Source organism: Moschus berezovskii, chromosome 11 (genome assembly GCF_049115385.1).
Source record: "Moschus berezovskii isolate FMDL1 chromosome 11, NW_MosBer_1.0, whole genome shotgun sequence".
Lineage (NCBI taxonomy): Eukaryota > Metazoa > Chordata > Mammalia > Artiodactyla > Moschidae > Moschus > Moschus berezovskii.
Genome location: NC_142470.1, coordinates 94,134,998 through 94,159,570, shown reverse-complemented (window position 1 = coordinate 94,159,570; position 24,573 = coordinate 94,134,998). Strand labels below are relative to the sequence as shown.

Below are 24,573 nucleotides of genomic sequence, written 5' to 3'. Positions count from 1 at the left end.
CTAGCAAAGTAATGCTTAAAATTCTCCAAGCCAGGCTTCAGCAGTACATGAACCGTGAACTTCCAGATGTTCAAGCTGGATTTAGAAATGGCAGAGGAACCAGAGATCAAATTGCCAACATCCGTTGGATCATGGAAAAAGCAAGAGAGTTCCAGAAAAACATCTATTTCTGCTTTATTGACTATGCCAAAATCTTTGACTGTGTGGATCACAATGAACTGTGGGAAATTCTTCAAGAGATGGGAACACCAGACCACCTGATCTGCATCCTGAGAAATCTGCATGCAGGTTAAGAGGCAACAGTTAGAACTGGACATGGAACAACATATTGGTTCCAAATCAGGAAAGAAGTACATATATTGTCACCCTGCCTATCTAACTTATATGCAGAGAACACCATGTGAAATGTCAGGTTGGACAAGGCACAAGCTGGAATCAAGATTGCCAGGAGAAATATCAATAACCTCAGATATGCAGATGACACCACCCTTATGGTAGAAAGAGAACTAAAGAGCCTCTTGATGAAAGTGAAAGAGGAGGGTGAAAAAGTTGGCTTAAAACTCAACATTCAGAAAACTAAGATCATGGCATCCGGTCCCATCACTTCATGGGAAATAGATGGGGAAACAATGGAAAACAGTGAGAGACTTTATTTTCTTGGGCTCCAAAATCACTGCAGATGGTGACTGTAGCCATAAAATTAAAAGACGCTTGCTCCTTGGAAGAAAAGCTATGACCAACCTAGACAGCATATTAAAAAGCAGAGACATTACTTTGCCAACCAAGCTATGGTTTTTTCAGTAGTCATGTATGGATGTGAGAGTTGGACTATAAAGAAAACTGAGAACCAAAGAATTGATGCTTTTGAACTGTGGTGTTAGAGAAGACTCTTGAGAGTCCCTTGGACTACAAGGAGATCCAACCAGTCAATCCTAAAATCCTGAATATTCATTCGAAGGACTGATACTGAAGATGAAACTCCGATACTTTGGCCTGATGGGAAGAACTGCCTCATTGGAAAGGACCCTGATGCTGGGAAATATTGAAGGCAGGAGGAGAGGGGGACGACAGAGGATGAGATGGTTAGATGGCAACACCGACTCAACGGACGTGAGTTTGAGAAATCTCCGGGAGCTGGTGATAGACAGGGAAGCCTGGAGTGCTGTAGTCCATTGGGTCGCCAAGAGTCGGACAACTGAGCAACTGAACTGAACTAAACTTATCTTCCCAGGAAGCCAGCAATGACCTGGATTATGATCTACAGAAGGTGGGGGCAGGGGAAGAAGGAGAGTACCAGAATAAACCCTGGTATTACATAGATTCCAAGAAAAGAATTCTGGAGTTTCCAGGGCTCTGTCATTACCTGAACTGTTAGCACCAAACCTAGAATTAAAAATAGCAACCACACTAGGTTCAGAGCTAGTGCTTTTCCCCCACTGACTCTCCATCCAAACTGTGCCTCAGAACTGCGTGGGAAGCTCTGGAAAGTGTGACCTGGGGCCCTACCCTTGGAACACACTTGGAGAGTGTGGCCGAGGTGAACTGAAGCACACCTTGTACCTCCTGACTCTTACCTGTAGCCCACAGCCAATCAGCAGCCATCGCCAGATAAGCCTGATAGGAGGGCACAGAGCCTGGTCAACTACCTCTCGTGGACACCAAGTGCTTCTCGCTGGGAAGCCTTCTTCAACAGGCATGTGGCTTCGCAAGTCACCTCAGTGCCCATGTCTATGTGGAATTGTTTTTGTTCATAGGAAGGAAAAAAATGTCACTGCTGCTGTCACCCAGCTAAATTCCAACTTCAGTGAAAATCCGAGACATCAGAATTGACCCATCTGGGTTATTGTGTCAACCTTACCTTGTTAAAAATAAATCTTTTAGGTTTCTAAATCTGATTCCGTGTTTTAAGAAAAGCCTGTTTGGAGAAGAAAGCTAATGTGGATGCTGCCACCTTAATTGAAAAGTTTACCTATGATGATGAAAAGCTCGCAGCCCAAGGAAACAAAGTGAGAAAAATGCAAATGCAAGTGCTGGGAGGGACCAAGAGGCCAGGGCATAGCCGATCCATTCAATGATCTCACCAAGGAAATTGGCTCCAGAAACATACGTGAACAAGCCACCTGCGTGCAGAAGAATCAACAAGTCAGTCACCTGCGCTCCATTACTGCCATGTCAGAACCCCTCTGCTTTGTTCCAAAACACATAAGGGCACCGAGGTCAAATACGGGGCTGGAGACTGCCTTCAGAGTCAGGGGAGTTTGGTGGAATCCTCTTGGGGAGAAGGGAAAACAGTGTCGGCATCCTGTAGCCCTCAGAACATCCTGGAAGGATGAAGAGTGGCTCGAATCACTGGACGGGCTCCATCTGGATCTCCAGCAACTGCTGAACCACTGGCTCAGGGCAGGACAAGGATGAGGTGCAGGAGGTCGGGGCTTGTTTCATTCTGTTAAGTAACATTTCCAACCACCTCTGACCTCAGTCCTTCCCTGGGCACCCACACTGCCTCAGCCCACAGCACATCCACCATCACACAAAGTGAAACAACACACTAGAAGCCTGGGTTGCTGTGAGCAGCAGTCCGATTCTCCTTTGGTGTTTGCCCTCCCACTTCTGCAAAGCAGTACACTCTGTTCAAGTTTAAGTTCAGAGGGAGCTGTAGGGTTTCTCCCTCCTGGAGACTGGTGAAGTCTGTTTCTATTGATTTTTAAGGTTTTCTTTTCTATCCAACTACTATTTCTGATCTCAAAACTGTATCTATAAATCAACATGTTTCTAATGATAGTAAATATATTTACATTCAATATTTGTGCCCCACACTAACCTGGAAAAACTTCACCCCAAACAATTTTTCTTTCCATACTTATACAAAGAATATTTTGTTTTTAAACCATTATCTAATATAACTTAATATTGGGTTAGCCAAAAGTTCATTCAGGTTTTTTTGTAAGATGCTACAGAAAAATTCAGATGAACTTTTTGGCCAATCCAATAGTTGGAAACCAACCTTGACAATCTAGCTTTCAAGAATTTTCTCTGCTCTTCTCTATTTGTCTAGTTACTGACTGAAGACCTAAAAAATAAAAGTTATCTTCCTTAAGGATGATACTGCATCAGCGGTTCCTGGCCTATAACTCCCCAGACCTCAGGAGGAACTACTGGCTGATTGCAAAAAGTCTATGAATAGTCTGTGAATAGAGCTGCTGCTAAGTTGCTTCAGTCATGTCTGACTCTGTGCGACCCCATAGACTGCTGCTGCTGCTGCTGCTGCTAAGTCACTTCAGTCGTGTCCGACTCTGTGTGACCCCATAGATGGAAGCCCACCAGGCTCCCCCGTCCCTGGGATTCTCCAGGCAAGAACACTGGAGTGGGTTGCCATTTCCTTCTCCAATGCATGAAAGTGAAAGTGAAGTCGCTCAGTCGTGTCCGACCCTTAGCGACCCCATGGACTGCAGCCTACCAGGCTCCTCCATCCATGGGATTTTCTGGCAATAGTACTGGAGTGGCTTGCCATTGCCTTCTCCGTCCCATAGACTACTCACTAGTTAAGTCTAGTGAGACTTCTTGAAGAGGACAAATGTGTTGGTTGTGCATTATTTGGCTTTATTTGCTAACCTAGGAAGGATCAGGACTCTACATACAAATAATTGTTAATTTCTTGTGTCAACTTGACTGGGCCATGTGGTGCCCAGATACTTGATTGATCATTATTTCTGGGTATGTGCATGACAGTGTCTGGATCAAATTAACATTTGAGTCAACAGACTGAGTAGAGCAGATTGTCTCCCTGCCCCATGCCCAACCCCCAGATTGAGAGGCATCAATCCTCTGGAGGCTTGAACAGAACAAAAATCGGCTGAGGGAGAATTTGTTCTCCGGTTTTGAACTGAACATTGGTTTCCTGCACTCAGACTGGAACTTACACGGAAGCTCTCCTAGTTCTCAGGCCTTGAGAACTGGAAATGACACCACCTATTCTCTGGGGACTCCACCTTGTAGATGGCAGATGCTGGGATTTCTCAACCTCCACAGTCATGTGAGCCAGTTCCTCATAATAAATCTCTTTATCAATTGTGTGTGTGTGTGTGTGTGTGTTTTCAGTCGTGTCCAACTCTTTTGCAACCCCATGACTATAGCCCACCAGGGTCCTCTGTCTGTGAGATTTTTCCAGGCAAGAATACTGGAGTAGGTTGCCATTGCCTCGTCAAGGAGGTTGCTATTTCCTCCTTCCAGGCCCGGGGATTAAACCCCTGTCTGCCTGTGTCTCCCGCATTGGCAGGTGGATTGTTTAGCATTTAGCCACCTGGGAAGCCTATATTCAACTGGTTCTACTTCTCTGGAGAACCCTAACACAGCACATGATAAACTGCAACTAAGTGACGGCCTACCTCCACCTGACCCCAACCTTCCCTCCCCACACTGAGGGTATCGTGATCATGAGCCTTCCTGGGGGCTCTTCTCTTGCTCTTTCAGGTTCAGACCAAGAACGCAAATGTATTGTGGGGCAGGATGGGACATGGAGAAGTCAGGGACCTACTTGGATAGACTGCATCATCTGCGCCCTCTCTTTTGTGACTCATAGTGAGATTCCTGGGTCAGGCTCTAAAGGACGAGTGAGAATCTGGAGGGCAGGGGAGATGTTACCTTGTGGAATCCTATAGATGATTTCTCCAGGCTTCCTGAGCTGGCGCAATATATAGTCACTGTGAATGTTGATTCCCATTCCCAAAATGAATAAGATGACACCTTGGCAAAGAAAAGAGGGAGAAGTTAACAATGTGTGCTGTTTGTGGTGTTTTCTCACAATCAGAGTGGTTTGTTGTTTGTTTGGGTTTTTTTGGTTTGGTTTGGTTTTTTTCTAAAAAATGAAGGGAAGGGCATTTGATCTCGAATTCTAAGAACGGCATTAAGGCAAGAGAGGGAGGAGGCAACGTACCCGGGTCCCAGATTTGAATGAAAGATCTATGCTGTTTCATAGGCCGAAAGACTGAAAATGCACAGTGTCAGGTGATAGAGATAAGTGAGAGAGGAGAGGGAGCCCCCACCCTCATCCTACGTTTAAATAAATAAGTGCATCAGCAAGTAAATGAAAGAATAAATGGCAAGCCTTCGGCTCATTCAAAAACAATCAAACCACGGTCAGCAAACTTAACCACCAGTTCAAATCCCTCCTCCTTGACCACCACAACTCTAGAGGCCAGAAGGCTGAGAAGAGGTCTTCTGACCTAGTTCTGCTGAGACGGTGTAAAGGAAAGATTTCTGGAGGTTTCCTTGGAACTCTTTTGCTTTTCTGATAAAGGGGGCAGGTGGAACCAGTGCCTCTACTGCCTCCCTCTTCCTTCGTTGCTAGGTGTGATGCCTGGAGCTACAGGAAATGTCTCGCAACCATGTGGTGACTGTCATGAGGACATGAGGTAAATATGTTCAGAACAGTGAAGCAGAAAGTGTCTGGGATCTTAGTGACACCAGGAGGCAGCTGAAGGAATGCAGAAACCACCTACCTTTGGACAATCTTGTTATGTGAAAAATATGAATTCTTAATTATTTAAGTTACTAAGACTTGGTTTAAAGCTCAACATTCAGAAAACTAAGATCATGGCATCTGGTCCCATCACTTAATGGCAAATAGATGGGAAAACAGAGGAAACAGTGGTTAACTTTATTTTGGGGGGCTCCAGAATCACTGCAGATGGTGATTGTAGCCATGAAATTAAACAATGCTTACTCCTTGGAAGGAAAGCTATGACCAACCTAGACAGCATATTAAAAAGCAGAGACATTACTTTGCTGACAAAGGTCCATCTAGTCAAGGCTATGGTTTTTCCAGTGGTCATGTATGGATGTGAGAGTTGGACTATAAAGAAAGCTGAGCACCAAAGAATTGATGCTGTGGTGAACTGTGGTATTGGAGAAGACTCTTGAGAGTCCCTTGGACTGCAAGGAGATCCAACCAGTCCATCCTAAAGGAGATCAGTCCTGGGTGTTCATTGGAAGGACTGATGTTGAAGTTGAAACTCCAATACTTTGGCCACCTGATGTGAAGAGCTGACTCCTTGGAGAAGATCCTGATGCTGGGAAAGATTGAAGGCAGGAGGAGAAGGGGACAACAGAGGTTGAGATGGTTGGATGGCATCACCGACTCAATGGACATGAGTTTGGGTAAACTCCGGGAGTTGGTGATGGACAGGGAGACCTGGCGTGCTGCAGTTCGTGTGGTCGGAAAGAGTCAGACACAACTGAGTGACTGAACTGAAGAGTTGGTTTCCTGTGACTGATTGCTCAGAGCACTACTGACTGATATATCTACTCTTGTGGAAGTAGTTAGAGAGCTTGGCACCTAGCAAACTGATTTTCACCACTGCACACTCTTCTTCCCCATTCACAGACACAGCAAAGTCTGAGATGAGGAGAGCCAGGACTGTGTATGCTAGGTCTTATGCAATAGATGCCCAAGCCCAGCTCTCAGCCAAGCGTATGTGTGCTGATCAAATTACAACAGGCAAAAAGCAAGAACAATTGAATTAAAAGCAGTCACGTCTACTCTCACCTCGTTTGCTATGATATGAAGCAATCATTTTTAATCTTGTCTAATCTAAAGATTATTATCCTAGAGGGAGGTGACACCAGTGGAGGGAGCCCCAGAGAATGGGAGGGGCGGAAAATAGTACACACAGCAGTGAGAAAGCAGGTACCTTAGATCTGATGTCTGCGTGTCCCTGGACAAGTCACTTAACTTCTCTGAGCCTCAGTTTTCTCATCTGTAAAATGTACATTCTAATAACACCTATCTTACAAGGATAATATGAGGTTCATTCACGTGTTTCCTCTTTCATTCATTTATTCAAATAACATTTGTTGAGGTCTTACTATGTACCAAGCACGGTCTTAAACACCAGGGATGCAGTAGTGAGAAAAGCAGCCAAGGTGTCTGTTCTCACAGAGATTACATTTCAATGGAGAAACACAGAAATGAATTAAAATAATGAAAAAATTTAAATCACATATCACTACAAAGCAGAAAATCAAAGTAGGATGATGAAACAGGGAGTGAATTGGGGTGGGGAGGAGGTGTCTCTACTTTAGATGAGGTCAATAGGGAAAGCTTTTCTGAAGATTTGACATCTGCCCTATGATTTGAATGATGAGAATACAAAGATCAGTATTTGCAGGGAGAGCTTTCTGGTAGAGGAACGAACAGATGCAAAGGTCCCAAGGATAGTATGGGTTTAATATGTCTAAGAAACAGAAGGAAGGTGCTGCAGTTAATGCTTTAAGATAGATGGCAGGAGGTGGGGGATGAGGAGATGAAAATAGGGTGATAATTTCAAAATTTCATTGGGCTATAAGGGTCATGGTGAGAAGCTCGGACTCTTAAGAGCAACAGGAAGCCATTGGCAGGTTTTAAGCAGGGGAGAATAGGATCTGATGTCAGTTTATTACAAAAGAAGTATGTATGTCTTCTGGAAGATGAAATGCTTATTAGCAAAAATAAGAAAAAACAAGACACTTTGTTCCTACTGCCAATAAACACCTTGGTGCATATCCTTGAGATCTTCATCTTATGTAATACCTCAGCATACTTCAGTTTCCTCAATATTCCCAGAACTCTGCTTCTAGCTAGTTCATGTAAACCAAACTCCAAAATAGGCCCATATCTAACATCTGGTCATTGCATCCTTTAAGGACATTTATATCTAGCCCAGATCCCTACCTTTTATTTTTTTGCTTAGTCCTGCTGATTCTTTGTGACCCCATAGACTGCAGCATGCTAGGCCCCCCTGTCCATCACAAGGTCCCAGAGCTTGCTCAAACTCATGTCCATTCAGGACTGATTTCCTTTAGGATGGACTGTTTGGATCTCCCTGTAGTCCAAGGGACTCTCAAGAGTCTTCTCCAACACCACAGTTCAAAAGCATCAATTCTTCAGTGCTTAACTTTATAATCCAACTCTCACATCCATACATGACTACTGGAAAAACCATAGCTTTGAGTAGATGAACATTTGTTGGCAAAGTAATGTCTCTGCTTTTTAACATGCTATCTAGGTTGGTTATAGCTTCTCTTCCAAGGAGTAAGCGTCTTTTAATTTCATGGCTGCAGTCACAGTCTGCAGTGATTTTGGAGCCCAAGAAAATTAAGTCTCTCACTGTTTTCCATTGTTTCCCCATCTATTTGCCAGGAATTGATGGGACGATATGCCATGATCTTAGTTTTTGAATGTTGAGCTTTAAGCCAACTTTTCCACCGTCCTCCTTCACTTTCATCAAGAGGCTCTTTAGTTCTTCTTCACTTTCTGCCATAAGGGTGGTGTCATCTGTGTATCTGTGATTATTGATATTTCTCCCAGCAATCTTGATTTCAGCTTGTGCCTTGTCCAGCCTGACATTTCATATGATGTACTCTGCATAAGTTAAATAAGCAGGGTGAAAATATACATACTTCTTTCCCTATTAGGAACCAGTCTGCTGTTTCATGTCCAGATCTAACTGTTGCTTCCTGACCTGCATACAGGTTTCTCGGGAGGCAGGTCAGGTGGTCCAGTGTTCCCATCTCTTGAAGAATTTCCCACAGTTCATTGTGATCCACACAGTCAAAGGCTTTTTAGTCAATAAAGCAGAAGTAGATGTTTTTCTGGAACTCTCTTGCTTTTTCCATGATCCAATGGATGTTGGCAATTTGATCTCTGGTTCCTCTGCCATTTCTAAATCCAGCTTGAACATCTGGAGGTTCACGGTTCACATACTGTTGAAGCCTGGCTTGGAGAATTTTGAGCATTACTTTGGTAGTGTGTGACATGAGTGCAATTGTGTGGTAGTTTGAACATTCTTTGGCATTGCCTTTTTTGGGATTGGAATGAAAACTGACCTTTTCCAGTTCTGTGGCCTCCACTGAGTTTTCCAAACTTGCTGGCATATTGAGTGCAACACTTTCACAGCATCATCTTTTAGGATTTGAAATAGCTCAACTGTAATTCCATCACCTCCACTAGCTTTGTTCGTAGTGATGCTTCCTAAGGCCCACTTGACTTCACATTCCAGGATGTCTGGCTCTAGGTGAGTGATCACACCATCATGGTTATCTTGGTCATGAAGATCTTTTTAATATAGTTCCTCTGTGTATTCTTGCCACCTCTTCTTAATATCTTCTGCTTCTGTTAGGTCCATACCATTTCTGTCCTTTATTGTGTCCATCTTTGCATGCAGTGTCCCCTTGCTATATCTAATTTTCTTGAAGAGGTCTCTGGTCTTTCCCATTCTGTTGTTTTCTTCTATTTCTTTGCATTGGTCACTGAGGAAGGCTTTCTTATCTCGCCTTGCTATTCTTTGGAATTCTACATTCAGATGGGTATATCTTTCCTTTTCTCCTTTGCCTTTAGCTTCTCTTCTTTTCTCAGCTATTTGTAAGGCCTCCTCAGACAACCATTTTGCCTTTTTGCATTTCTTTTTCTTGGGGATGGTCTTGATCCCTGCCCCTTGTACAATGTCACAAACCTCCATCCATAGTTCATCAGGCACTCTGTGTATCAGATCTAATCCCTTGAATCTATTTGTCACATCCAGTGTATAATAAATTTATGCCTGAATGGTCTAGAGATTTTCCCTACTTTCTTCAATTTAAGTCTGAATTTTTCAGTAAGGAGTTCATGATCTGAGCCACAGTCAGCTCTGGGTCTTGTTTTTGCTGACTGTAGAGTGTCTCCATCTTTGGCTGCAAAGAATATAATCAATCTGATTTTGGTATTGACCATCTGGTGATGTTCACATGTAGAGTTTTTCTTGTCCTGTTGGAAGAGGGTGTTTGCTATGACCAGTGCATTCACTTGGCAAAACTCTGTTAGCCTTTCCCCTGCTTCATTTTGTAGTCCAAGGCCAAATTTGCCTGTTACTCCAGGTATTTCTTGACTTCCTACTTTTGCATTCCAGTCCTCTATGAAGAAAAGGACAATTTTTGGGTGTTAGTTCTAGAAGGTCTTGTAGGTCCATAGAACCATTCAACTTCTTCAGCATTGCTTGTTGGGGCATATACTTGGATTACTGTGATATTGAATGGTTTGCCTTGGCAATTAACAGAGACATTCTGTCATTTTGAGATTGTATCCAAGAACTGCATTTTGGGCTTTTTTGTTGACTATGATGGCTAGTCCATTTCTTCTAAGGGATTCTTCACAATAGTAGATATAATGGTCATCTGAGTTAAATTCACCCATTCCAGTCCATTTTAGTTCACTTATTCACAAAATGTCAATGTCCACTCTTGCATCTCCTGTTTGACCACTTCCAAAATACCTTCATTCATAGACGTAACATTCCAGGTTGCTATGCAATATTGTTCTTTACAGCTGCTGCTGCTGCTGCTGCTGCTAAGTCACTTCAGTCGTGTCTGACTCTGTGTGACCCCATAGACGGAAGCCCACCAGGCTCTCCCATCCCTAGGATTCTCCAGGCAAGAACACTGGAGTGGGTTGCCATTTCCTTCTCCAATGTGTGAAAGTGGAAAGTGGAAAATTAAAAGTGAAAGTGAAGTCGCTCAGTCGCGTCCGACCCCTAGCAATCCCACGGACCGGAGCCTACCTGGCTCCTCCATCCATGGGATTTTCTAGGCAAGAGTACTGGAGTGGCTTGCCATTGCCTTCTCCAGTTCTTTACAGCATCGGACTTTATTTCCCTTCAACAGTCACATCCACAACTGGGCTTTTTTCTTTGCTTTGACTCCATCTCTTCATTCTTTCTGGAATTATTTCTCCACTCTTCTCCAGTAGCATATTGGGCACCTACCAACATGGTGAGTTCATCTTTCAGTGTCCTATCTTTTTACCTTTTCATACTGTTCATGGGGTTCTCAAGGCAAGAATACTGAAGTGGTTTGCCATTCCCTTCTCCAGTGGGCCACGTTTTGTCAGATCTCTCCACCATGACCCATCCATCTTGGGTGGCCCTGTAGGGCATGGCTCATAGTTTCACTGAGTTAGACAGCGATGTCATCTATGTGATCAGTTTGATTAGTTTTCTGCGAATGTGGTCTTCATTCTGACTGCCCCCTAATCAATAAGGATAAGAGACTTATGGAAGCTTCCTGATGGGAAAGCCTGACTGTAGGGGAAACTGGGTCTCATTCTGATGGGCAGGGCCATGCTCAGTAAATCTTTAATCCAATTTTCTATTGATGGGTGGGTCTCTGTTCCCTACCTGTTGTTTGACCTGAGACCAAACTATGGTGGAGGTAATGAAGATAATGGCGACCTCCTTCAAGAGGTCCCAGGCAAGCACTGCCACATTCAGTGCCCCCGGCGCTGCAGCAGGCCACCGCTGACCCACGCCTCTGCTGGAGACTCCTGGACACGTCTGGGTCAGTCTCTTGTGGGGTCACTGCTCCTTTCTCCTGGGTCCTGGTGCACCCAAGGTTCTGTTTGTGCTCTCCAAGACTCTGTTTCCCCAGTCCTGTATAAGTTCTGGAGGCTCTATGGTGGGGTTAACGGTGACCTCCTCCAAGAGGGCTTATGCCACCCCCAGGTCTGCTGCACCCAGAGCACCTGCCCCTGCAGCAGGCCACTGCTGACCCATACCTCCACAGGAGACACTCAAAACACTGAAAGGCAGGTCTGGCTTGGTCTCTGTGGGGTTTTGTTTGAGCCCTCCAAGTGTCTCTGGTGGTATGGGGTTTGAATCTGAACATGATTTCACCCCTGCTACCATCTTGCTGGGGCTTCTCCTTTGCCCTTGGACATGGGGTGTCTTTTCTTGGTGGGATCCAGCATTATCCTGTCCATGGTTGTTCAGCTACAAGTTTTAATTTTGGATTTCTCACAGGAGAAGATGAGTGCATGTCCTTCTACTCTGCCATTTTGGATAAACTCCTCAAAGACTGGACAGTGGTCCCTCAAATGTCCCCCTTTCTAGATGAGACTGGCTAATTTCCTCATGGTGGCATTTAACTTATTTCTTTATTCTCTATATTTCCTATAAATTGACATAAATCGTTTTCCTGTGTGGTTATGGTACCAGTTTAATAACCATATAGTTATATACATTTATTTATTTGTTCTCAATGTTCAGGAACTTCATGTGGATTTTTAATTAAGCTATGAAGTTTCATGATTCAAAGGACAAAGCTATCTTAAAATAAAATTTCTGCCCACCTTCCCATTCTCTTTACTCTAAACCCTAGAGATACTCTTTTTAAAAAAGTTTCTTTTTTTTAATCAATCCAATATTTCCTCTTCCACTTTTAAATACACACAAACATTGTCCTATTTCTACACAAAAAGCTGCATGGTATATACACTATGCACACTTTATTTTTACTTAACCATGTGTTCTAGAGATGTCTCCACATTAAAAAGAGACATTCTTTGCTTTTGTTTTGCTTTGGTTGTTTTTCTGAGGCTTCAGAATATTCCATTGTGTGCATGTACCAGTATTCATACAACTAATGCTCTGGCCATTCCTGTGTTCAAATGTTCACTCTGACTGCTGTGTGGAGAAGGGGCTACTGAAGGCTAGGACTTGAAGTAGGAAGGTTAACTTAAAGGTCACCGTGGAAGTCCAGGCAAGAGGTCATCCTGGCTCAGACCAGGATGAAGTTAGTGTGGTCATAGAGAACTGAGCTCAGTTGGCACATGTTTTAGAACTAGAGGGAGCTGTTCTAAGCTGATAGAGAGAAAATGTGTGATGTAAAGAGAGGGACTAAGGATAATCTCTGCCTTTTTTCCTTTGAGCAAGAGTAATGCACAAACAGTTGAAACTTTATTTTAAAAAAACCAAAACTTTAGTTCCTCTTGCAGATAATGAAAAATATTCAAGGATCATTGTTTTCTACTATTTTAGATAGGTGGTCAAGAAAGTTTCAATGAGGAGATGTGAACTGACAGAGACCTAAATAAAAGGAGGGACCAGCTCCCCGAGTATATAGGGGTTGAGCATTCCAGACAGAGGGTGTGGTCTGTACAGAAGCTCTGGGCCAGGACAAACTTGACCATTTCAGGTCCATCAGGAAGGCCACTGAGACTTCAGGACAGTAAACAAGATGGATGGAGATAGGAAGCGAAGTCAGGACAGGATCAAGAACATTTGGGTTTCACAGGCAGCGGTAAGGAATTTGTGTTTTATCTTGAGAGTAACAGAAATGCGTTGGAGGATTTTGAGATGGGGAATGCCATAATGTTTTTAAAAGATCTCTCCAGCTGCTGTACAGAGAAAAGACCAGTGTGGAGATGGCCGTGGTAGGGGAAGGGGAATGGAATCCTTGAGTGTTTATTATAATAGGATGGGGAGAGGTGATGGTGCTATAGCCTGTAGAAAGGGGCATTAACTAAGGTGTGGGTTAGAAGCAGTCAGGTTTACTTACCCAGGCTAAACCGTATGTCTGTGTACCACTCAGCAGGGTATTCAGCACAGTAAACCAGATAGTAGCCTTGGAGGAGTCCATTTCCCATGCAGAAGACAAAGCCTCTGAAAAGGAATACAACTGGAAACGGCCTCCCTCTAGTGAGCAGTGAATAAACAAATGTCCTGGGGGATTTGAGGGAGAAAGGTCAGGATCCATTGCTAAAAGAATATCAAGCAATGAGATTAAACAACAGGCAATCACATTAAACCCATTTTAAAAAACCATTTCCCTTAAATATATGCAATGAGAAACATTATTATTAATATCTAGTTCTGTGTGTGTTAGTAGCCCAGACGTGTCCAACATTTTGTGACACATAGCCCACGAGGCTCCTCAGTCCATGGATTTCTTCAGGCAAGAATACTGGAGTTGTTGCCATTCTCTTCTCATCTTCCCAACCAGGGATGTAACCCAGGTCTTCCACATTGCAGGCAGTATTTACCATGTAAGCCACCAGGACTTCTAATAGCTGGTACTAGAGCAATCATCTATGCTATGTCTTGTTTCATTAAAATTCATAGTAGCCATCATTACAATAGCTTTGAAAGGCAAATTTCATTCTTATAAATTAATAAATTCGATACTGTAAGCCCAGGACTGGAACTCATCTTTGTATAGATCTAGAAGTGAAATCCAGATTGTATTGGAGGATGATAGAGCCAGGCTTATCCCATGTAGCAGTGCAATGGAATTTTGATAGCAGCCATACAATCATACGGCTTTCCATATGTCTCTCTAGTATGATTTAATTCCTGGTATTATAGCATTCCCCAGAAAGTGGGCTGCAGATCCCCTTGAGAAAAATAAATATGAGATTCCTCTAGAAGCTAGGAACTGTGAATATAGGGGACTCCAGGAGGACATTAAAAAATAAAAATAACTTCAAAATAAAAATTTGCCCAAGATATAATGCTAAATACCAAACATCAAACTACACCATGCTTTTTATTTTTTCCCTATATGGTGCAATATAACCATCATACAGGAAAGTTTATAAACCTATATTAATAGATTAATGAATTACTATCAAATATACACCCATAGAGTCATGAACCAAGTCAAGAAATAGAACATGGCCATCACCCAGAAGCCTCCTATAGGTCCTTCCTGTTTACAGTACCACCATCACACAAGAGGTAACCACCACCCTGATTCCTGTAATAATCATGTCCTTTTGTTTCTTTACAATTTTGCCTCATTTGCATGCACCCCTAAAAATATAGTTTGCTCACATTTAATTCCATATGAAAGGAAACACATCATTGTGTTTCTAAGACTCAAGCATGTCATTGTGTGCAGCTGTTTAATTTGTGTGTAGGTCATTAATTTTCATTGTTGTATATCATGTCATGTGTGAATATTTCACATGTGCTTATCTATTTTACTTTGATGAATATGTGGGTTGCTTTCATAATGTTTTATGTATTTAAAGATTATTTTGCCATTATTTTAATGATTTTTCATATTACGTTTAAACCTTTGGAATATATTTTATTGCAAGAAGTTAGATAAGAATCAAATGTAATTTTTTCCTCTAATGCTAGTAAATATACTAAATATCTCTTTCTCGCTGACACACGTTGCCATTGGTTGCTATGGTTGTTCAGTCGCTAAATTTTGTCTGACTCTTTGTGACCCTGTAGACTGCAGCACACAAGGCTTGCCTATCCTTCACTATCTCCCAGAGTTTGCAAAACTCATGTCCATTCTGTTGATGATACCATCCAACCATCTCATCCTGTGTCACCCCTGTCTTTTCCAGTGAGTCAATTATTCGCATCAGGTAGCCAAAGTACTGGAGCTTCAGCTTCAGCGTTAGTCCTTCCAATGAATATTCAGGGTTGATTTCCTTTAGGATTCACTGGTTTTAATTCACTCCTACTTGTCCAAGGGATTTTCAGGAATCTTCTCCAGCACAATCGTTCAAAAGCATCAATTCTTTAGTGCTCAAATTTCTTTGTGATCCAACACGCACATCTGAACATGACTACTGGAAAAACCATAGCTTTGACTATTATGGACTTTTATCAGCAAGGTGATAGCTCTTCGTTTTACTATGCTGCAAGGTTTGTCATAGCTTTTCTTCCAAGGAGTAAGCATCTTTTTTTTATGTTTAAATAGTTTAATTTTATTATAAATTTTATTTTTTTAAGTTTATAATTTTTTATTTTTAATTCATTTATTTTAATTGGAGGATAATTACTTTACATTATTGTATTGGTTTTGCCATACATTGACATGAATTTGCCCCGGATGAACATATGTTCCCCATCTGGAACCCCCCTCCCACCTCCCTCCCCATCCCATCCCTCTGGTTCATCCCAGTACACCAGCCCCAAGCATCTTGTATCATGCATCGAACCTGGACTGGAGATTTGTTTCACATATGATAATATACATGTTTCAATGCCATTCTCTCAAGTCATCCCACCCTCGTCCTATCCCACAGAGTCCAAAAGACTGTTCTATATATCTGTGTCTCTTTTGCTGTCTCGCATACAGGGTTATCATTTCCATCTTTCTAAAGTCCATATATATGCGTTAATATACTGTATTGATGTTTTTCTTTCTGGCTAATAGGCTCCAGTTTCATCCACCTCATTAGAACTGATTCAAATGTATTCTTTTTAATGGCTGAGTAATACTCCATTGTGTATATGTACCAAAACTTTCTTATCCATTAGTCTACAGATGGACATCTAAGTTGCTTCCATGTCCTGGCTATTATAAACAGTGCTGCGATGAACATTGGAGTACATGTGTCTCTTTCAATTCTGGTTTCCTTGGTGTGTATACCCAGGAGTGCAATTGCTGGGTCGTATGGCAGTTCTATTTCCAGTTTTTTAAGGAATCTCCACACTGTTCTCTATAGTGGCTGTACTAGTTTGCATTCCCACCAACAGTGTAAGAGGGTTCCCTTCTCTCCACACCCTCTCCAGCATTTATTGATTGTAGACGTTTGGATAGCAGCCATTCTGACTGGCGTGAAATGGTACCTCATTGTGATTTTAATTTGCATTTCTCTGATTATGAGTGATGTTGAGCATCTTTTCATGTGTTTCTTAGCCATCTGTATGTCTTCTTTGGAGAAATGTCTGTTTAGTTCTTTGGCCCATTTTTTGATTGGGTGGCTTGTTTTTCTGGAATTGAGCTGCAGGAGTTGCTTGTATATTTTTGAGATTAATCCTTTGTCAGTTGTTTCATTTGCTATTATTTTCTCCCATTCTGAAGGCTGTCTTTTCACCTTGCTTATAGTTTCCTTTGCTGTGCAGACGCTTTTAATTTTAATTAGGTCCCATTTGTTTATTTTTGCTTTTATTTCCAATATTCTGGGAGGTGGGTCTTGGAGGATCCTGCTGTGATTTATGTCAGAGAGTGTTTTGCCTATGTTCTCCTCTAGGAGTTTTATAGTTTCTGGTCTTACATTTAGATCTTTAATCCATTTTGAGTTTATTTTTGTGTATGGTGTGAAGAAGTGTTCTAGTTTCATTCTTTTACAAGTGGCTGACCAGTTTTCCCAGCACCACTTTTCTCCATTTTATATTCTTGCCTCCCTTGTCAAAGATAAGGTGTCCATAGTGCGTGGATTTATCTCTGGGCTTTCTATTTTGTCCCATTGATCTATATTTCTGTCTTTATGCCAATACCATACTGTCTTGATGACTGTGGCTTTGTAGTAGAGCTTGAAGTCCGGCAGGTTGATTCCCCCAGTTCCATTCTTCTTTCTCAAGATTGCTTTGGCTATTCGAGGTTTTTTCTTTCCTTCTACTAACCCTGGGGTTCTTCATTTCTTCCTTTTCTAGTTGCTTTAGGTGTAGAGTTAGGTTATTTAGTTGACTTTTTTCTTGTTTCTTGAGGTATACCTGTATTGCTATGAACTTTCCCTTAGCACTGCTTTTACAGTGTCCCACAGGTTTTGAGTTGTTGTGTTTTCATTTTCATTCATTTCTATGTATATTTTGATTTCTTCTATGATTTGTTCATTATTCAGCAGCGTGTTGTTCAGCCTCCATATGTTGCAATTTTTAATAGTTTTTCTCCTGTGATTGAGATCTAATCTTACTGCATTGTGGCCAGAAAAGATGCTTGGAATGATTTCAATTTTTTTGAATTTACCAAAGCTAGATTTATGGCCCAGGATGTGATCTATCCTGGAGAAGGTTCCGTGTGCACTTGAGAAGAAAGTGAAATTCATTGTTTTGGGGTGAAATGTACTATAGGTATCTATTAGGTCTCACTGGTCTATTGTATCATTTAACGTTTGTGTTTCCTTGTTAATTTTCTGTTTAGTTGATCTATCCATAGGTGTGAGTGGGGTATTAAAGTCTCCCACTATTATTGTGTTATTGTTAATTTCCCTTTTCATACTTGTTAGCATTTATCTTACATACTGCAGTGCTCCTATATTGGGTGCATATGTATTTATAATTGTTATATCTTCTTCTTGGATTGATCCTTTGATCATTATGTAGTGTCCTTCTTTGTCTCTTTTCACAGCCTTTGTCTTAAAGTCTGTTTTATCTGATATGAGTATTGCTACTCCTGCTTTCTTTTGGTCTCTTTTGCGTGGAGTATCTTTTTCCAGCCCTTCACTTTCAGTCTGTATGTGTCCCTCGGGTGGGTCTCTTGTAGACAACATATATGGGGTCTTGTTTTTGTATCATTCAGCCAGTCTTTGTCTTTCGGTTGGGGCGTTCAACCCATTTACGTTTAAGGTGATTATTGATACGTATGATCCTGTTGCCATTTTCTTTATTGTTTTGGGTTCGAGTTTATACACTCATTCTGTGTTTCCTGTCTAGAGAAGGTCTTTTGGCATTTGTTGGAGAGCTGGTTTGGTGATGCTGAATTCTCTCAGCTTTTGCTTTTCTGTAAAGCTTTTGATTTCTCCTTCATATTTGAATGAGATCCTTGCTGGGTACAGTAATCTGGGCTGTAGGTTATTTTCTTTCATCACTTTAAGTAAACCCTGCCATTCCCTCCTGGCCTGAAGAGTTTCTGTTGAAAGATCAGCTGTTATCCTTATGGGGATCCTCTTGTGTGTTATTTGTTGCTTTTCCCTTGCTGCTTTTAATATTTGTTCTTTGTTAATTTGATTACTATATGTCTTGGGGTATTTCGCTTTGGGTTTATCCTGTTTGGGACTCTCTGGGATTCTTGGACTTGGGTGATTATTTCCTTCCCCATTTTAGGGAAGTTTTCGACTATTATCTCCTCAAGTATTTTCTCATGGTCTTTCTTCTTGTCTTCTTCTTCTGGGACTCCTATGATTCGGATTTTGGGGCATTTGTCATTGTTCCAGAGGTCTCTGAAATTGTCCTCATTTCTTTTAATTCGTTTTTCTTTTTTCCTCTCTGTTTCATTTATTTCTACCATTCTGTCTTCTAACTCACTTATTCTATCTTCTGCCTCTGTTATTCTACTGTTGGTTCCCTCCAGAGTGTTTTTGATCTTATCTATTGCATTATTCATTGTATATTGATTCTTTTTTATTTCTTCTAGATCCTTGTTAAATCTTTCTTGCATCTTCTCAATCCTTGTCTCCAGGTTGTTTTTCTGTAACTCCAACTTGTTTTCAAGATTTTGGATCAATTTCACTATCATTATACGGAATTCTTTATCAGGTAGGTTCCCTGTCTCTTCCTCTTTTGTTTGGGTTGGTAGGCATTTATCCTGTTCCTTTATTTGCTGAGTATTTCTCTGCTTCTTCATCTTGCTTATATTGCTGTGTTTGGGATGGCCTTTCCGTCTTCTGGCAGTTTGTGGAGTTCTCTTTATTGTGGAGTTTCCTCGCTATGGGTGAGGTTGGACGGGTGGCTTGTCAAGGTTCCCTGGTTAGGGAAGCTTGTGTTGGTGTTCTGGTGGGTGGAGCTGGATTTCTTCTCTCTGGAGTGCAATGAAGTGTCCAGTAATGAGTTATGAGATGTCAATGGGTTTGGAGTGACTTTGGGCAGCCTGGAGAAGTCAAATTCACAGAACAGTAGCTGGCAGGCAAGTTGCGAATCCTCCTTGTGTGGGTGGTTTCCAAAAGCTGTCGGCAGGGCCGCCGCTGACCACACAGATTAACCCACAAAATGGCAACAGCTTTTCTAAGGAAAATGGTGGTTTTTAACCATGAAAACTCCCCTAAGTCAGAGCTGTTGCACAAGGAAGTCCCACACATGCACCACACTCCTGTTGGGAGCCCCTTCAGGTTGAGGTCCCAGTGGGTGCAAAGCCACGCAGATCCTTGGCCTAGTGTCTCTCTTTCAAGGCTGCAGTCACTTTTTGCAGTGATTTGGAGCCTACGAAGATATATTCTGTCACTTTTCCCATTTTTCCTCATCTACCTGCCATGAAGTGATGTCCCCTCACTGGAGAAACAGTGGCTGACTTTATTTTTGGAGGCTTCAAAAATCACTGCAGATGGTGATTGCAGTCATGAAATTAAAATTCGCTTACTCCTTGGAAGGAAAGTTATGACCAACCTAGACAGCATATTAAAAAAGCAGAGATGTTACTTGGCCAACAATGGTCCGTCTAGTCAAAGCTATGGTTTTTCCAGTAGTCATGTATGGATGTGAGATTTGGAGTATAAAGAAAGTTGAGCACCGAAGAACTGATAATTTTTAATTGTAGTGTTGGAAAAGACGCTTGAGAGTCCCTTGGACTGCAAGGAGATCCAACGGAAATCAGACCTGAGTGTTCATTGGAAGGACTGATGCTGAAGCTGAAATTCCAATACTTTGGCCACCTGATGCGAAGAGCTGACTCCTTGGAAAAGACCCTGATGCTGGGAAAGATTGAAGGCAGGAAGAGAAGGGGGCGACAGAGGATGAGATGGTTGGATGGCATCACGGACTCAATGGACACGAGTTTCAGTAAACTCTGGGGGTTGGTGATGAACAGGATGGCCTGGCGTGCTGCAGTCCATGGAGTTACAGAGTTGGACACGACTGAGCAACTGAACTGAACTGATGGGACTGGATGCCATGATCTTAGTTTTCTGAATGCTGAGTTTTAAGTCAGCTTTTTCAGTCTCCTCTTCTACCTTCATCAAGAGGCTCTTTAGTTCCTCTTTTCTTTCAGCCATTAGGGTAATATCATCTGCATACTGAGGTTACTGATATTTCTCCTGGTAATCTTGATTCCAACTTGTGATTCATCTAGTCTGGCATTTCACATGATGTACTCTACATAGAAGTTTAATAAACAGGGTAACAATATACAGACTTGACGTACTCCTTTCCTGATTCAGAACCAGCCCATTGTTCCATGTCCAGTTCTAACTGTTACTTCTTGACCTGCATACAGATTTCTCAGGAGGCAGGTCAGGTGGTCTGGTGTCTCTTGAAGAATTTTCCACAGTTTGTTGTGATCCACACAGTCAAAGGCTTTGGCATAGTCAATAAAGCAGAAGTAGATATTTTTCTGGAACTCTCTTGCTTTTTCAATGATCCAACGGATGTTAGCAATTTGATCTCTGGTTCCTCTGCCTTTTCTAAATCCAGCTTAAATATCTGGAAGTTCACGGTTCATGTACTGTTGAAGTCTGGCTTGGAGAATTTTGAGCATTACTTTGCTAGCATGTGACATGAGTGCAATTGTGTGGTAGTTTGAACATTCTTTGGCATTGCGTTTCTTTGGGATTGGAACGAAAACTGACCTTTTCCAGTCCTGTGGCCTCTGCTGAGTTTTCCAAATTTGCTGGCATATTGAGTGCAGCACTTTCACAGCATCATCTTTCAGGATTTGAAATAGCTCAACCCGCATTCCATCGCCTCTACTAGCTTTGTTCGTAGTGATGCTTCCTAAGGCCCACTTGACTTCACATTCCAGGATGTCTGACTCTAAGTGAGTGACCACAGCGTCATGGTTATTTGGGTCATTATGACCTTTTTCATACTGTTCTTCTGTGTATTCTTATCCCCACTTCTTAATATCTTCTGCTTCTGTTAAGTCCTTGCCATTTCTGTCCTTTATTGTCCCCATCTTTGCATGAAATGCTCCCTTGGTATCTCTAATTTTCTTGAAGGGATCTTTAGTCTTTCCCATTCTATTGTTTTGCTCTATTTATTTGCTTTGTTCACTTAAGAAGGCTTTCTTATCTCTCCTTGCTCTTTTCTGGAACACTGCATCTTGTTGGGTATATCTTTCGCTTTCTCCTTTGCCTTTCATTTCTCTTCTTTTCTCATGTATTTGTAAGGCCTCGTCAGACTACAATTTTGCCTTCTTGCATTTCTTTTTCTTTGAGATGATTTTGGTCACTACCTCCTGTACAATGTTAATTTTTTCCTTAGTAAATATACTAAATATCCCTTTCTCACGGACACACACTGCCATTGGTACTATACACAAATTTATCATACACATTGGTCCCTCTTCTAGACTCTTGCTTCTGTTCCATTGATTTATCTATAGCCAATACTACACTTTTAATAATTGTACTTTTAAAATTTGTCTTGGACTTCCCTGGTGGTTTTGTGGTTAAGAATCCACCTGCCAATGCAGGGGAAAGTGAAAGTCAAAGTGTTAGTTACTCAGTCAAGTCCAACTCTTTGTGATCCCAGGACAGTATGGACAGTAGCCCACCAGGCTCCTCTCTCCATGGACTTCTCCAGGCAAGAATACTGGAGTGGGTAGCCATTCCGTTCTCCAGCAGATTTTCCCAACCCAGGGATGGAACCTGGGTCTTCTGCATTGCAGGCATATTCTTTACCATCTGAGGCACTAGGAAAGCCCACCAATGCAGGGGACACAGGTTCAGTCCTTGGTCTGAGAAGATCCCACACATGCCAAAGAGCAGCTAAGCCCGTGTGCCACAATTACTGGAACCCATGATCCACGGCAAGAGAAGTCACCACAGTGAGAAGCCACACACCACAGTGAAGAGTAGCCCCTGCTGGCCACAACTAGAGAAAGCCTATATGCAGCAACAAAGATCCAGTGCAGCCAAAAATAAAGAAATAAATCTTTTTTTAAAATAAAATATGTTTTAATACTAGCTGAGGCTATTCTTATATCATTACTCTTCCTAAGGATTTTCAAGATGCCCTTCATTGTTTATTCTTCATGTGAACTTGAAAACCAACTTGTTAAACGCACACTCCCAAATGTCAGAAATACTGTTGACCTTTGAATAATGGGGGTGGGAACTGCCTGGGTCAACTCACCTACAAATTTTTTTCACTAGTAAATACTACAGTACTGTACTATGAAAGGTAGGTTGGTTGAATTCATGAATGCGGTACCTCAGATAAGGAGGAACCATGGACATGGAGGACTGCCTATGAGTTATGCATGGATTTTCAATTGCTTGGAGGATCAGTGCCCCTAACAGCAAAAGTGTTCAAGAGCTCTGGGTACCAACCAAGGCTCGCAGCAACACAGGGAGCATTTAAGTAAGAAAAAGATTGAATCTCAGGAAGGATAACAAGCTTTGTGGTATTTTTAACTGACCTTAATCCTATCTTCCCCTTACCAGCTCTGCACAGCCTTGAAAAGTAACAGCATCCATTCCTGGGTTTGGAGGCAGCAAAACAGGGCTTGAGGTCTTTCAAAGCCTCATTTCCAAAGAGAAGTCATTATCTTACTTGTTTGGTGGTTTCCTGCTGATTATTCCACTCAAAAGACTTATCTTTAGTCCCCCTCACTCAGACTTACCCAGTGCTAAAAGTTTCTGGGTTTGGGAGGTGTTTTTTAAAAATATTTTAGCACCACAGTGGCCTGAGGCAGTGCATAACAGGTGGGACAATATTAAACTAATCAAAAAGCTTAAAAGGAAAGACTGAGAAATGAGATGCCCATAGGAGCTTTGATAATATCATACATTATCATGCATATGCTTAAAAGAAGACTTGGGGTTTCCGTGATGGTTCAGTGGTTGAGAATCCAATTGCCAATGCAGAGGAAACTGGTTCAATCCCTGATTAGGGAAGATTCTATATGCCACATGGCAATGAAGCCCACAACTACTGAGCCCATGCTCTGCAACAAGAGAAGCCACTGCAAGTAACCCTAGGTCACTGCAACTTGAGAGGGCCCACGTGCAGCAGTGAAGGCCCAGCACAGCCATAGATAAATAAATATTTTGTAAAAGACCTGAAATTTTCCTAAGCTCTCACTTCTGATTAACTTTGAGGTTTGAGCAAGTAGTAAGTGAAGCCAAAGCAGAATTGTAAACCGCATGGGTGGTTGTTAAAAGACTTCTTTAAGATGCACACAGAGGACCTTGGCAAAGACTGGGAGACTTCGGTTTCAGGCGTTTTAGGAAATCTCTGATCATTAACTAGTCACTAAAAAACCAAGTAGTGACTTCAGCCACATCAATGAAGACAAAGGCTTCAAAGAATAAGTTCAGAAAAGCTACTAGGCAAACAGTAACAACAAAAAGCCCTAGGAGGCAGAGAGAATCTGATTTCCAGAGTAGTTACATAGTATTATAATTTTCAACAATAAACTATGGAACATTGAAAGAAACAAGAAACTATGAGCCATTCATAGGGGAAAATGCAACCAACTAACATTGTCTCTGAGAAGACCAGACACTGGATTTACTTGGCAAAAATTTTAAATTAATTATTTTAAATATGTTCAAAGAGCAAAAAGAAACCATGTCTAAAGACTTGAATTTATAAGAATGAGAGACTATAAAATAGAGAATACCAATAGAGATAGAAATTATAAAATGGAACCAAATAAAAATCTGAAGTTGAAAAGTATAACAACTGAAATGAAAAGTTCACTAGATGGACTTAGCAGTAGACTTGAGCAGGCAGAAGAAAGAATCAATGAAGTTGAAGACAGTTTAATTGAATTATTCCAGTTTGAGGAATAGAGAAAAATAAAGAGGTTCAGAAATCTGTAGGACAGAGAGAGAATAATGACAAAGGGGCAGAAAGAATATTTGAAGAAGTAATGTCCAAAAACTTTTGAATTTGATGACAAACACTAATCAACACATCCAAGAAGTTCAGTGAATGCCAATGGATAGATTTACAGATATCAAAATTTATGTATATCATGATTAAACTGATGAAAGCCAAAGATAAACAGAGAATCTTGAAAACAGCAATAGAGAAGAAACTCATCACATTCAATAGAATAATCATGAAGGAAAGCAGGCAGTGGAATGACATATTCAGTAGTCTGACCCAAAAAAAAAAAAAACTGTCAAACAGTTTTTTACCTGGGAAAATAATCCTTCAAAAG

At 41.6% G+C, this 24,573-nt stretch overlaps 1 protein-coding gene across 1 annotated transcript in view; it reads right to left on the bottom strand.

Moving 5' to 3' along the window:
- Positions 1-24,573, bottom strand: part of SRD5A2 (steroid 5 alpha-reductase 2) — a 49,064-nt gene that overhangs the window by 8,370 nt on the left and 16,121 nt on the right. The window contains exons 2-4 of the mRNA XM_055399863.2: positions 13,342-13,505; positions 4,642-4,743; positions 1,970-2,120 (exon numbers count right to left, since the gene is read on the bottom strand). Of these exons, the coding sequence (XP_055255838.2) occupies positions 1,970-2,120; positions 4,642-4,743; positions 13,342-13,505 (417 nt within the window). The remainder of the gene's footprint in view (positions 1-1,969; positions 2,121-4,641; positions 4,744-13,341; positions 13,506-24,573) is intronic.